Genomic DNA, 13622 nt, shown 5'->3' with positions numbered 1-13622 from the left:
TGGGCAAATATTCACCTTCGATGGCCGCTGGCATGCTGGAGAAGTGTACTCTTCATGGATTAATCAGTTTCAACTGTACAGGGCAGATGGCAGACCGCGTATATGGCGTCGTGTGGGCGAGCGGTTTGCTGATGTCAACGTTGTGAACAGGGCCCCTTGGTGGTGGGGTTATGGTATGGGCAGGCATAAGCTACGGACAATGAACACAATTGCACTCACACTCACAGACCGTAGTTTTATTATAGGCAAATAAGCGCCACCAACCGGTACTCGCACACACCTAGGCGTTGCTTGCAGTAAGTAGCTAGCTCAAACCTACAGAGTATTTTGGTTGCTTGCTTCTGGTGACCCGTCCCGCGTTAAATATAATTATCGAACGACCGTTTAATTATATATATCTTTTTTCGAACGACCGTTTGAAAACTGAAATTGTTGTTTTTTGAAAATGGAAATTGACAACACAACTTTGTCATCATTTCGATCGCTAACGTATCCCACTTTCCCAACTCTGTCTGACCTTATAACGTTAGCTAGCTATCTTTACTTTATGTGATTTGCTCGCCCACAACTTGTAATCAAGGATATGCCTAGAAACGACCGCAACAAGAAAGATGTCAAACGAGAAAGAAAAAGGAAAGTTAACATAGAATCAAAGGGAACAGTTACAGTAATCAACGGAGGACAAGAGAAAGTTCAACGTAAACCGCCAGTAAAACCACCGGTCAAGTCACCGGTGAAGCAGCAAACAAAGCCAGTAAAAAATCCAGGTGGTCGGGGCCTTGGGAAAGCAGGAGCTAGACGTTTGGGTCAGCTATTGAAGCGTGCAATCCAAGAGAAGAAGAATGTTACAGGAAACGAAAAAGTGCCTTTGCCAAGTGAGTGATCTAGCTAGCTACTTTAGCGTCTGCAATATTTGCTTGCTCATATTGTGAGAGGGTGTGGGGTTGGGGGGGCAGGATGGCGTCTGTCAACTGGACACCTAGCTGTTACGCGAAGAGATCGGAACATTTTGACGAGGTCGCTAGGTTTTGGGTCAAGGTTGCTACACTACCCCCATCCTTCAGAGGGCGCATTGTTGTGCATCACTCTTGCCACTCTTGATGACCGCAACCAGGGGGTAGTCATAAATGGGGCTTGAACCCAACACCTTATCTGGTGCGCCAAGACATCCAACCCTCTTGACCAGGTCGCTAGGTGTTGGGTTAAGGTCGCTACAATATCTTCATGATTTTCAAAAAGCAATTTAGAAGTAAGTATGTGATGTTTATGTCAATTAAAATATTTCATAACCATTGAGTGTGTCATCTCAATCTGTATCCAGCGACCCCAGTTCGCCTGTTCAAGTACCAGACACAGGCAGAGGCTGCATCTGCACCCAAAACCAACGATGCAAGGCGTGTGGCTACCCGGGTCTCCCAGCTCATCCTTCGGGTAATCTCCCAGTGCAAGCACCGGGGTGGCATCTCCATGGTGGACCTCAAGCATGCCCTGGCTGCTGGTGGCTATGATGTCACCAAGAACAACACCCGTGTGAACTTAGCAGTGAAAGGCCTGGTGAGGAAGGAGACACTGGTGCAGACTACTGGAGCTGGTGCATCTGGGTCATTTAAACTCAACAAAAAGGTAACTGTTTGAATAATACATTTGTCAATGGTGGTTTGTGTTTTAGCTCCTTGGCAGTTTAATTTTCCACTGGCTCATTTCAACTGAGTAGGAAGCAAATTGCACCACGGTGCATAATTCACTGTCAAACCACAACCAGTTATTTGGGAATTTTGAATTATGCAGATGTTTCTCTCTCGTCTCCTGTTCTAATACCACAGAAACTGACGTATGAGAAGAGAGTTAAGACAAGAGCCATGAGAGACCGTGCAGCAGTCGAGAGGGCCAAGCAAAAAAAAACGACTAAACCAACAGGAAAAGCAGTGAAACCACCAGGAAAAACTAAACCAGCAAGAAAAGCGGTGAAACCACCAGGAAAAACTAAACCAGCAGGACAAGCATCAAAATCACCAGCCAATGTCCAAAAAACAGGCTGCAAAGCCCCTAAACCTGCAGGAAAGGCCTTGAAAGCAGCCAATCAGAAAACTCGCAAAATGGTTGTAACCCCCAATACAAAGCCACAGATAAAGCGACCTAGGGTTGCCAAAAGACGTGCTTCCTTGTGGAAATGGACCGAGAGTATGGACTAAAAGAGTAATGTCAGTAGTAGATTTAGGTCAAACTACCGTAACCTTACAATGTTATATTTTGTCAAATCATTATTATTGGTTTTATTATATTATTACTCACAAATTACATGTATATCGAGTGATTATTCAACCAGTATTACATCAAAACATGATTTCTCCCCATCATGAGTGTTGAATAGTTTTGTTCCCTACTTTCCTAGTCTCTTTGACAAGGAACAACTGAAACCTGAGGACAAACTATACAGTTTATTTCCACTGTATAACCATGCGAACAATGGTGCACTGAATACATGTAAAAAAGCAAAACAAATACAAGAAAAGTAGGAAGACTATATTTGGTGCCAAGTCCTTACAGATGGTGTATTAAAAACAGTATTAATTTCATATTGAAACTTTGCCTTAGTTGAAACATGTAAAATACCATATTTTAGACAATACATACACCCATAGTATCGTACAAATCCACAGTAGGTCATTGGTGAATTGGACTGTTTCTGTACAATGTTTCTTGACTGAACATGACTGTCCGATCCATTTCTAGTCCATGTACGACAATGTCCATGATGACAACAGTTTTAGCTGGAGCAGCAGTGCGCTGTCAACTTCATCACAACACGCCCCAGACCTCCTCAAAGGCAGAGCACATCTTGGCACAGGTGAGGGCAGCAGAGAGAGGGTAGTTACTGATGGACACAGTCTTCTCTGTATAGTCCACATTCACCTAGGAGAGGACAAGCAGAGTTCAAACCAATAAATCATAATTTACCAAATTCCATCTTTTTTAATTGGTAGAGAATAAATAAACAAAATCAACATTTATAACATACACACTACCTAAATCAACAGTGCTTCTGCCCCCGAGAAGTAGGATGAAGATGCCCCTTAACACTGATCTAAGGTCTGTAATGATGGAGGGTAAGTTAAGTTGATCCTAGATCAGTGCACACGGGCCATTACCTACAGCCTTAAGCAAAACTCACCGCTCCGTGTGCGAACGCTCCGACCACCACAGCGGCGGGCCCCTCCTCTGGTACCACGGTGCGGGCGCCCACTGCCTCCCCAGAGGAGAAGGAGGTACAGATACGGGGGCAGCCAGGGGGCAGGTGGTCTGACACAGGGTTTTTGATGAGCTTCAGCAGGCGCTGGGGGCCGTCAGCCGCCCTCACACTCAGCTTGTGCAGGAGCTGGACTAGGAGGAGAGAGAAAAACAAGTGGGATGAAACAAGAGAAAGGGGGAGAAATACAGTACAATAGAGGGGTAGGAGAGAAGGACGGTAGGAGAGAAGGTATGAAGAGAAATTCTGCAGAACATAGCAGGCTTACCCATGAGGCCACAGAAGCGGTTGAAGGTTCGGGGGATGCGTGTCTGTGGGTTGATCTCAATCAGGGCGTTCCTCTCTGTGTGGATGTAAACCTGCAGGAGACCTGCCCTGTTCAATGGACTGTCCATCAGCATCAACAAACACTGGGGAACAATTACAAGATATGGCAGGGTTAGAGGAGAAAAAAAGAAAGATGACTGGTGTTCCAAGGGTCAATGTGAAAATGACAGCTTACCTGATGTGTAATGTCAGGTCGAATCTTCCCAGGGTCCCGTCCACTTTTAATTATCATGCCCTTGTGTTGGTCACAGTTTAGCAGCTCAAATGTCTTGCCAACCTGAGAGGTAAGGGCCGAGTTTAGGAAACCCTGCTTTAGGACTTGCATCAGTGTGTTTGCAGGCAGGAGCTAACTAATAACAAATAGTTTCATCCTGGTTCATTCAGTCACAAAAAAACAGTTATCGTGAAGAATGCAATAGTCATCATATAATACATCTATCAGGCAGGTCTGGTTGAACAGGAAGCTATATAAATTGTTTACATACAATAACGCAGGAAGTCAGACGCAGCTAGCAGTAGTTTGCCAACACACCAGTTGTATTGCGGAGCGGAATAGAAAAATACTCGTCTTTACCTTCACTGTTTCCAGCGTTGCCCCCTCTAAAATAACTACTAGTCGCCTTTCCGCCATGCGATCGTGCAGGCTACGCATATGTTTTGCTGGTTTGGGTTCATATTCGTCTAAATGTTCAAGACCACGCTTGTCACCGCTGTGGGCTTCCATGTTGCTTCGGGGTGGTAGTCGCAGGAATAATACGTCATACTGGAGGAGTTTCGGCAAGGTTCTGCCCCTCTGCTCGGTTTCCTTAACTATAATAAGGAGAAAGAATAATGTTTTACCTCTTCAATCTAATTGTGCTAATGGACACATTTCATATTAATGTAAATTCACAAAAAAAAAAACACACTTCCATGTTTTCTATAAGGAGTTCGAGCAGTACATTAAGACGTTCTACATTCTTCCAATAAGAAAGCTGTTAAAACAATCAAATCAAATATAATTGTATTTGTCACATGCGCTGAATACAACATTTACATTTACATTATGTGTAGAATACAACATGTGTAGTAGACCTTACCGTGAAATGCTTACTTACAAGCCTTTAACCAACAATGCAGTTCAAGAAATAGTTAAGAAAATATGTACTAAATAAACTAAAGTAAAAAAAAAAAAAAGTAATAAAAAGTAACACAAAAAAAGTACATAATAATAACCAGGCTAAATACAGGGGGCACCGGTACCGATACGTGTGTCTTTTAAGGTCTTTGTATAATCTGTAATTTGTTGTACCCCCTAGCATATGTTATCATTGTCTGTTTGTATACTTCTTGTATGTTTACTGGTGTTTCTGAAATAAATAAAAATAAAGGTTCTGCCCCTCATTTGAATGACTGAATATCAGAGCCGGGCCGCTCATTAGGCAGCAGCCTAACGCGGCAGATTGACGAGGACGGCATTTTCTGAGCTAAACTAGCCAAGACGCACCTCCAACAACACATAAAACCTCACAATTCTGCCCATAAACAATGACAGTTTCTTTCAACCAGTGACATATGGGCTTTTTAGGTGAGCGCTGATGCAGCCCTATGATAAGCAGTGCCCACTTTGTCAAAGGCAGGGAAGCAAAATGTCCATTCCCAGCCGCCTCTCCAGCGTGCTGTTGTAGAGACACATCGCTGCAGCGCTCCACCAACATTCCGTCAAAACATTAATCTAACATAAATCATGTAGCAGATATAGCATATGGTAGAAAAGTATGTGGTCTTTTCTGTAGACTACAGGCTGTAGATAAAATGTATGACAATGTAATGAGACGGAAACTTTTTACATTACGTTTCTCCGATCAAATAGCCTAACCTAGATTGGCGCCCAAACACTAGTCCTATCGCTTGCCTGTCCACAGTTTTTACCTAGCTATTAGAAACATGTTGTATAAGAAACAAATATTAAATGTAAACGTTGATTACTCCATAAGAAATACAACCCCCTTCACATAAAAAAAAATCTACTTTATTTTGTAGAATTATCAGCCACACATCTATGACTGGTATTTATTTACACTCACACGCTATTCATACACACGTTTTAATCTAAACTGGCAGACACACTCTCCCCTACAGTTAACAAAGGTAAGCAGACCAGAACCTCCTAACTTAACTAATAGTATCCTTATGGATAACAAGATGCTTGTTACATACTGCACAGTTTTAAATAAACCACAGACAATATGGATAGTTTTATCTCAGAACCCAGAAACAAATTTCCCATGTGCAGGATGTCACAAGATACTATGGATGGATGTGCCTAATGAATAATCAACTCTCCTGTCAGATGCATTTGGACATAGCGTTCTGTGCTATTGCCCTTCAAATCAGAGTCTTATGTGTTCATCAATGGCTCTGCATATTTTGTTCAGTAGGAGATGTTACTGTAGATCTGTAGGTCAGCATGTCCCTAAGAGGTGCTGCTGGGGTTTGTTGGGGCAGGTGAGGGTCATAGGGCAGAGATCAGAGTACCCACAGATGACAGTAACCAGGAAGGAAGGTTCAAAGGGCATGAACTCATGGTACGGGTCAGAGTCGCAGTTAATCTGAAAGAAGATAATATCAATACAATTATAGGAAAGAAAACGTCCATTAGTAGGACATTCATATCCATGGTAAAGTGATGATTTTAGGCATCTGCAATTATTGTTCTGTTACTGTTCTGTTATCCTTACCTGAGTGAATGAAGTAAGGAACAGATGAGTGTGAGAGAGGCCTGAGAGAGAGGAGTCCCCAGGATATTTCTTCAAACTCTGATTGTAAGCCTGAGACACAGAGAAATAGAGACACAGAGAGTAAAGGGGATAAAGAGGAGGAATAAGTAGAGAAAGCTTTGACAAACATAGTATGCCTCTGATACCAACCAAAACATAGTATGCCTCTGATACCAACCAAAACAGTATGCCTCTAATACCAACCAAAACATAGTATGCCTCTGATACCAACCAAAACATAGTATGCCTCTGATACCAACCAAAACAGTATGCCTCTAATACCAACCAAAACATAGTATGCCTCTGATACCAACCAAAACATAGTATGCCTCTGATACCAACCAAAACAGTATGCCTCTAATACCAACCAAAACATAGTATGCCTCTGATACCAACCAAAACATAGTATGCCTCTGATACCAACCAAAACATAGTATGCCTCTGATACCAACCAAAACATAGTATGCCTCTGATACCAACCAAAACAACTGAGGTGCTGAAATGTAAATAGCCTAGATACCCTAGAATAGATTTGGAATTCCAATAAACTGACCTGTAGCGCAATCTGCAGGGCAGAGTACTGCACCCACATCTCCTGCTGCTGTGCCGGTGACAGCGAGAACGCCCCCACTCTCCCTGGTCCCTCTGTCACACCCAGGTACTGGGACCACACACACTCTCCTATGGACCTGGGAGACACACTCTGAGAATGGACTAAAGCACAGGGTGAACGGTCAGGGCACACACACATGCATCATGCATAAACCTACACACACACACGCATGCACGCACGTACACACACACATAAATAAACGTGTGCAAAATGCAAACTCTGCACATAATTTAATGAACTGCATTACAATCAGAGAGTAAATCATTGAGACTATTTGCCTTACTGTTGGGTAGAAGGAGATGGAGAATATCTTTGGCCATCAAAGACCCCAAAACCCCAAAGTTGACGGCCCTGACACAAAAACATGCAAATACTCCACAAAACACGTCTCTTTGGGGAATGATATTCTTTATCTCAATAAGACTCCTTGGTTATTAATTGTTTATTATGTGATAGTAACCATATCAGTTTGGGTTACCTGGGATAGGTAGGGTGGAAGAGAGGCTGGACAAACATCCCCATCGGAAAGACAAGCTCATTGCCGGAGAGAAATGGAGTGATGGACCAACTGGAGGAGAAGATGGCGAGAGAGAGAGAGACAGAGACAGAGAGGGCGAGAGAGAGTTCTCAATTTTCATATTCACGTATTAATAACACATATCTAACCAAACCAAATCACATAGACTTTTCATGACAACTGGGCTCTCACATATCATCTCCTTCAGTCTGGGAAAATAGTTTGCTTGGTCGCTGGTGCTGGAGGGAAAGAGACTGGATGTAGTTGGAAAAATAGTTTTGTTCGTCAATTGTCACCTATGAATAAAATAAATTGTGGAAAATGAACTACCAGTATGTATATAGTACAATGTATTATCAACACTGGTAATATGATTCATTAGTGATATTGATTAAGAAATTCTATTTCTTATTGGCAATGTAGACTAGTTCCACTCTCAATAATATACTCTACCTTTGAATACAGTTGGTTGAGTTCAGCTTCACTGAAAATGTAGTTTTTAGTTGAAAGTCTTGGAGTTAGAGACCGAATCTGGGAAAACACAGATTGTACATTTTAAGTGGACAATGAATACACAGTTGTTTTTAAATAAGTGTTTCAGTAAATTACATCCACTGTTTACCTTTTACCTTGTTCAAAACAGACATGCGAGTCTCCTCATCTCTCCACCTGAGATCAGGTAGTTTGGACTTGATGGAGGAATATATATTCTGAATCAGCTCCTCTGCCTAGAGGAAACAGATAATACAATTTAAACACACTTATAATGTAATATCATATTTATGAAGTAGTTTTCTTGTATTTCTTTGCTAAAAATAATTTTTCTTGAGGTTTTTCACATTTGAGAATCATAAATACACTACGTAGCCAAACGTATGTGGACACCCTTTCAAATTAGTGGATTCAACCGCTGAGTGTTGAAACGCGTAACGCGTAAAAATTGTCTGTCCTCAGTTGCAACACTCACTACCAAGTTCCAAACTGCCTCTGGAAGCAACGTCAGCACAATAACTGTTTGTCGGGAGTGTCATGAAATGGGTTTCCATGGCCGAGCAGCCACACAAGCCTAAGATCACCATGCGCAATGTCAAGCGTCAGCTGGAGTGGTGTAAAGCTCGCTGCTATTGGACTCTGGAGCAGTGGAAATGCGTTCTCTGGAGTGATGAATCACGCTTTACCATCTGGCAGTCCGGCGGACAAATCTGGGTTTGGCAGATGCCAGCAGAACGCTACCTGCCCGAATGCATAGTGCCAACTGTAAAGTTTGGTGGAGGAGGAATAGGCCCCTTAGTTCCAGTGAAGGGAAATCTTAATGCTACAGCATACAATTACATTCTATACGATTCTGTGTTTCCAACTTTGTGGCAACAGTTTGGGGAAGGCCCTTTCCTGTTTCAGCATGACAATGCCCCTGTGCACAAAGCAAGGTCCACACAGAAATGGTTTGTCGAGATCGGTGTGGAAGAACTTGACTGGCCTGCACAGAACCCTGACCTCAACCCCATCAAACACCTTTGGAATGAATTGGAACGCCGACCGCGAGCCAGGCCTAATCGCCCAACATCTGTGCCCGACCTCACTAATGCTCATGTGGCTGAATGGAAGCAATTCCTCGCAGCAATGTTCCAACATCTAGCGGAAAGCCTTCCCAGAAGAGTGGAGGCTGTTATAGCAGCAAAGGGGGGACCACCTCCATATTAATGCCCATGATTTTGGAATGAGATGTTCCCTAGTGGCGCAGTGGTCTAAGGCACTGCATCGCAGTGCTAGCTGTGCCACTAGAGATCCTGGTTCGAGTCCAGGCTCTGTCGCAGCCGGCCGCGACCGGGAGACCCATGGGCGGCGCACAATTGGTAGAGGAGGGTTTGGCCGGCAGGGATGTGGGTTAGTTTCCCACGGGGGGCCAGTATGAAAAAAATAAACAAACAAAAAAACATGTATGCACTCACTAACTGTAAGTCGCTCTGGATAAGAGCGTCTGCTAAATGACTAAAATGTAAAATGTAAATGTAATGTTCGACAAGCAGGTGTCCACATACTTTTGGTCATGTAGTGTTGTTCACATACAATTCATCAATACATTTGAGTTCATAATTACATAACATGATTTACAGATTTAATAGTCCATGGGAGTTTTTGGAGTCCATCTTATTTATTTTAGTTCTGTTCTGTTTTGATTTGTTAAAAATATAAATAGTGTTCAATCAAAAAGTTGTTTCATAGTCATAATGCATCTTGTCTTCCAAATGTTACTGTTCACCTTAATTCTTTAGTAATGTCAATGCTTATTATTGTCCACCATAATTCTTTAGTAATGTCATCCATATGAGTATTGAAGACACCGTGAAAGACAGACTTGGGATTTATACATACATCAAAAACAATACTTCTCATCAGATCCCATATTTCTTTTGTTCTGTAGCAGTTCACCATGACAATTAGGCATAGGACACAATTTACTTTTTCAATTGATATTTTGTTGCTGCTATTCTTCATCATACATTTCATTGCAGCCTTCATCCTTCTGTCTTTGCTTTCTCTATGCACATACACACACTGTGCCTCTCACCTCTGTGTATGCAGTGGTCTCTCTCAGTAGGTGTGTTAGTACCGTGTCAAACCCTTTCTCAGTCTGCAGAACACATTGCCTCCAGCGAGGGACATCCTGAGAGAAGCAAAAAGCAATGAACTACAAGTCCCAGACAATATAATCACTCCAAGCCAGTGTTATTCAACTACAAGAGCAAGCTGGGAAATGTAGTCCATATTTCAGTTACCTCCCCTGTAGTCCCCAGAGCTAAGGAGAAATGTCTCTCTGTCTGAGTGAACCTGGAGTCCAGAGCGGGTATGACAGTGTGGAGGAGACTGAGGACCATGAAGGTGTGAAGAGGGCCACTAACCAGAGAGATGAACAGGCACCAGACAAATGTGTACTGATTACTATACAGTATACCATGCTGTAAGTAACAGAGGTAGTTTGTGTGATGAGAAACCTTCAACCAGGTTTGATACCTAGGTTTGTTGTATCGGTTACTGTCTTTTGCATGACATTTTTGATTGATATAAAGTACCTGCCACTCAATTCATGCTTGTTCAGCCATTTGTCGATGATGCGGGACATGTGGACGATGTAAGGGAGGTTGTGCAGGAGGACATGATCCGATTGGCTAACAGGGTGGGGATGGAAGGTGGCCTGTAGACAGCCCAGCCAATCAATGGCAGGGGACAGGGTCTGTGCACAAAATAAGAAAGATGCATTCTGTATAGGGAAATACAGGCACACAAATACAGTAGGTCTATGAGTTAGTGAAGGGGAAGGTTAGGGTACAGAGAGAGAGAACTAGAGACCCACACACATACGTACATACACATATACCCGCACCTGTAGCTCTTTGATGGTGATGCGTTGGTACAGTAGCCCCTGCTGCAGGCGATGCTGCAGAGGAGAGGCAGCTACAGCCAGTTCAGAGGACAGAGAGATGAACAGGCCTACATGGAGACCGGTGCTGCTGGAGGGAAAGCCCAACAGGGCCAGCAACCTCTGATACGAGGCCAGGAACGGACGCAGGATCTGGGGGGAAATGAGAGAAATAAAGAGAGGGAACAGAGGGGATGAGAGAAAGAAAGCCAAATGTTGCCATCAAGAGATAGATGATATACTGTAGAACAGATATAGCCTTAGTGTACCTGCGTGTTAGCTTTGGACTTCTGAGTCTTGCTGCTCCATTCAATAGGTATCTGAAAATCCGGCTGATCAATCTATGGAAAAAGAGTGTATCCTATAAATGTATAGGGGATGGGTTGAGTATATACTGTAGTACACCCATTAGGTATTTCACTGCCCCAGAACCCCTGTCTAACTGACCTGTATGTATCTCTTGTCTGCTTGAGTGTCGTTAGGATCCTTGCCCACATAAACACTAAAGAATGGGAAGGTGGCATAGTCTCTCATCAGTAGAGATAGAGTGGAGTTGAAATTTGTCTGGTTCCACCGGCCTGATACAGCCCAGCCACCCAGCTAGAGAAAGGGGGGGGGGGGGGGTAGAGGGGTAAAGAGAGAGAAGAGGAGAGAGGTAAATCGTTTTTACCAGTAGAGTAGAGAAAGTGTAATTCGTCACCATACACCACAAATCTATTCGAGTGATCTGACCTTGTGGACTAGCCTGAGGAAGGGTTCTGGTCCGGCGGTCTCTGTGGGGCCAGTGTCCATACAGGAACGGTAGAACATACAGGCCTTCTGCTTCGCTGAGTTTCCCGGGATGGAGCGGTCCTCAGCTTCTGACAGAGGAAGATTATATCAAAGTTTCATTGTGAGGATAAAAGGTCCTGTTATGGAAATGTTTTCAGCAGTTCTATTTAAATGGTTATCCCAAAGAACTGGTACAACATCTACAGAGGATAAACAGAGCAATTTTTTTTGATTCTCACCCAGAATCTCCCTCATTGTCAGCAGTAGTGCAGTCTGTCTGTCTGGCATTCTGTCTGCTGGAGCCTTTTCTCTTCTGTCCGTGTCTGTCTCTCTCTCCTTCCTCCCTCTTCGTCTCTCTTTCTCTGCTTCCCTGCTCTTGTGGCCCTGTGGGTGTAGGGGGACGCCCTTGCCCCTCTGTCTCCCCCTGGTGGACAGAGACGCATCTTCAGATCCACAGGCAAACAGGAAGTAGTCACAGGGCTGAGAGAAGGGGTCGACTGAGACGGACAGACGGGCGGCTGCCCTCTGACAAGCCGGGGAGTTACATGGAGGAGAGGCTGGCGGTGTGCTCTCTGGTGGGAGGTGCTGCTGGGAGTAGTAGGCCAGGCCCAGTATGGAGGCGCAGAAGGAGGATCCCAGGAGGAAGAGAAGGGGTCTGCGGTGACGTGTCCACACCCAGGGCTTCACCTCCTCTTCAGACTGGGGCTGGGGCTCGGGAAGGGTATCAGGCTGGGGTAATGGCTCAGGAAGGGTATCTGGCTGGGGTAGGGGCTGGGGCAAAGGCTGGGGAAGGGTATCAGGCTGTGGTAGGAGCTGGGGCTCAGGAAGGGTATCTGGCTGAGGCTGGGGTAGGAGCTGGGGCAAAGGCTGGGGAAGGGTATCATGCTGGGTTAGGGGCTGGGGCTCAGAGAGAGGATAGAGTTGGGGCTGGGGCTCAGAAAGGGTATTAGACAGGGGCTGCAGCTCACAGTCAATCTAAATAAAATTGAATGAGTCAGTTTCATATCAGGCTTATCATGATACACATTTCTGCTTCATTTAAGACTAATTTGACACCTTTGACCATCTTATAACCTATCTTGTCCTCTACATACCTTAAATAGCACATTAATAACAGGAAGATACTCCTCTATACAACTTGAAATGTATAGTATGAGATGTAGGAAAATTGAGAGCTTGCTCGAACATTCCCGCCCTCATAAAAAAAAACTGATGCAATAAGTAGAAAGTGTTAAGCCTGTGGCAGGCCAACACATTGATCTGACATCACCTAGGATCAGCATAAACATTTCAGGAGATAATTAAAAGTCCTTCTGCAGGCTTTACCTGAGGCTCTGCTGGGGTTTCTGCCATACTCTGTTGTGTGTCTTGTTCTGTCTGTCTGCGTTTAGGTCGTTGTAGCCACTGATGTATCTCATTTCTCCCTCACACGTAGCCTCCAGACCTCTATCTCTCCCTCCATCAGCTAGCTGTCGTCTCAGCTCTCTATCTTCTTTCGTCACTCACTTCTCTCCTCCTCTGACATTCTGATAAACAGAGCTGACCTGACAGCCTTCCTCTCTCTCTGCTACATTATCAGGTGGCACTGTGGATACAATTAGACTGTGACATGCACGTGGGTGTGTCTGATGTGTAGGGGGAATCCTCTTCAAACCACAAGACTAAAATGACTTTACGAGTTTTAAATCAAACGTCATTCAAATGTAATTAATGAGAACAATGTCCCTTAGCAACAGGTTGGTACAGAGCCAAGAAAATCAGCAGAACTCTGAAACACAGAAAAAGAGGACACATTGTTACCCTGCATTGAGAGGACCAACATTTCCTCAAACGCAAACACATGCGCACACACACCCACCTGTCTGCCAATGTCACTATCAGTGCAGCAGAGGGTCTGGTATGAATTGATAGAGAGAGAGAGGGTGTGCTAGAGGTCATCTGGCAATGTAACACGTCACTGACAGCATAGT

General features: G+C 44.0%; 3 protein-coding genes across 7 annotated transcripts; 1 reads left to right on the top strand and 2 right to left on the bottom strand.

The window, feature by feature from the left end:
* Positions 1-272: 272 nt before the first annotated feature.
* On the top strand, positions 273-2581 carry LOC311139384 (uncharacterized protein). Its single transcript, XM_084174253.1, has 3 exons — positions 273-875; positions 1322-1623; positions 1824-2581. The coding sequence occupies exons 1-3, from the start codon at positions 584-586 to the stop codon at positions 2190-2192; spliced, it is 963 nt and encodes a 320-aa protein (XP_084030379.1). The 5' UTR covers positions 273-583; the 3' UTR covers positions 2193-2581.
* On the bottom strand, positions 2259-4312 carry emg1 (EMG1 N1-specific pseudouridine methyltransferase). Its single transcript, XM_084174254.1, has 5 exons — positions 4149-4312; positions 3750-3851; positions 3516-3657; positions 3173-3381; positions 2259-2913 (listed from the first exon to the last, which is right to left on the bottom strand). The coding sequence occupies exons 1-5, from the start codon at positions 4296-4298 to the stop codon at positions 2800-2802; spliced, it is 717 nt and encodes a 238-aa protein (XP_084030380.1). The 5' UTR covers positions 4299-4312; the 3' UTR covers positions 2259-2799.
* Positions 4313-5565: 1253 nt separating this feature from the next.
* Positions 5566-13239, bottom strand: LOC311140558 (kell blood group glycoprotein-like). 5 transcript variants are annotated; one of them, XM_084175670.1, is made up of 17 exons: positions 12979-13218; positions 11892-12627; positions 11614-11741; positions 11329-11481; positions 11151-11222; positions 10846-11034; positions 10535-10695; positions 10241-10358; positions 10033-10128; positions 8093-8191; positions 7917-7994; positions 7656-7759; positions 7425-7514; positions 7230-7297; positions 6887-7047; positions 6295-6384; positions 5566-6165 (listed from the first exon to the last, which is right to left on the bottom strand). In XM_084175670.1, the coding sequence occupies exons 1-17, from the start codon at positions 13003-13005 to the stop codon at positions 6019-6021; spliced, it is 2517 nt and encodes an 838-aa protein (XP_084031796.1). In that variant the 5' UTR covers positions 13006-13218; the 3' UTR covers positions 5566-6018. The 5 variants fall into 5 exon arrangements, with proteins under 5 accessions (XP_084031796.1, XP_084031799.1, XP_084031798.1 ...); XM_084175672.1 differs by having other exon boundaries at positions 5578-6165; positions 7656-7702; positions 12979-13071; XM_084175671.1 differs by having other exon boundaries at positions 5578-6165; positions 11614-11738; positions 12979-13071.
* Positions 13240-13622: the final 383 nt, after the last annotated feature.

This window comes from Coregonus lavaretus, assembly GCF_964263955.1.
Source record: "Coregonus lavaretus genome assembly, chromosome: 13".
Classification (NCBI taxonomy): domain Eukaryota; kingdom Metazoa; phylum Chordata; class Actinopteri; order Salmoniformes; family Salmonidae; genus Coregonus; species Coregonus lavaretus.
This window is presented reverse-complemented; position numbering and strand designations above follow the sequence as displayed.

What these genes read in the sequence shown, in the direction of transcription:
- LOC311140558 (XM_084175670.1), bottom strand. Translation starts at nt 13,005, where the DNA reads ATGGCAGAAACCCCAGCAGAGCCTCAG. An exon ending in AAGCATGAATTGAGTGGCAG is followed by an intron (nt 10,359 to 10,534) that starts GTACTTTATATC and finishes CTCTCTGGTTAG; the next exon opens with TGGCCCTCTTCACACCTTCA. An exon ending in TCAACCAACTGTATTCAAAG is followed by an intron (nt 7,760 to 7,916) that starts GTAGAGTATATT and finishes TTTTATTCATAG; the next exon opens with GTGACAATTGACGAACAAAA.
- LOC311139384 (XM_084174253.1), top strand. Translation starts at nt 584, where the DNA reads ATGCCTAGAAACGACCGCAACAAGAAAGATGTCAAACGAGAAAGAAAA. An exon ending in CGAAAAAGTGCCTTTGCCAA is followed by an intron (nt 876 to 1,321) that starts GTGAGTGATCTA and finishes ATCTGTATCCAG; the next exon opens with CGACCCCAGTTCGCCTGTTC. An exon ending in CATTTAAACTCAACAAAAAG is followed by an intron (nt 1,624 to 1,823) that starts GTAACTGTTTGA and finishes CTAATACCACAG; the next exon opens with AAACTGACGTATGAGAAGAG.
- emg1 (XM_084174254.1), bottom strand. Translation starts at nt 4,298, where the DNA reads ATGGAAGCCCACAGCGGTGACAAGCGTGGTCTTGAACATTTAGACGAA. An exon ending in CAACGCTGGAAACAGTGAAG is followed by an intron (nt 3,852 to 4,148) that starts GTAAAGACGAGT and finishes CTTACCTCTCAG; the next exon opens with GTTGGCAAGACATTTGAGCT. An exon ending in CCGCTTCTGTGGCCTCATGG is followed by an intron (nt 3,382 to 3,515) that starts GTAAGCCTGCTA and finishes CTCTCCTCCTAG; the next exon opens with TCCAGCTCCTGCACAAGCTG.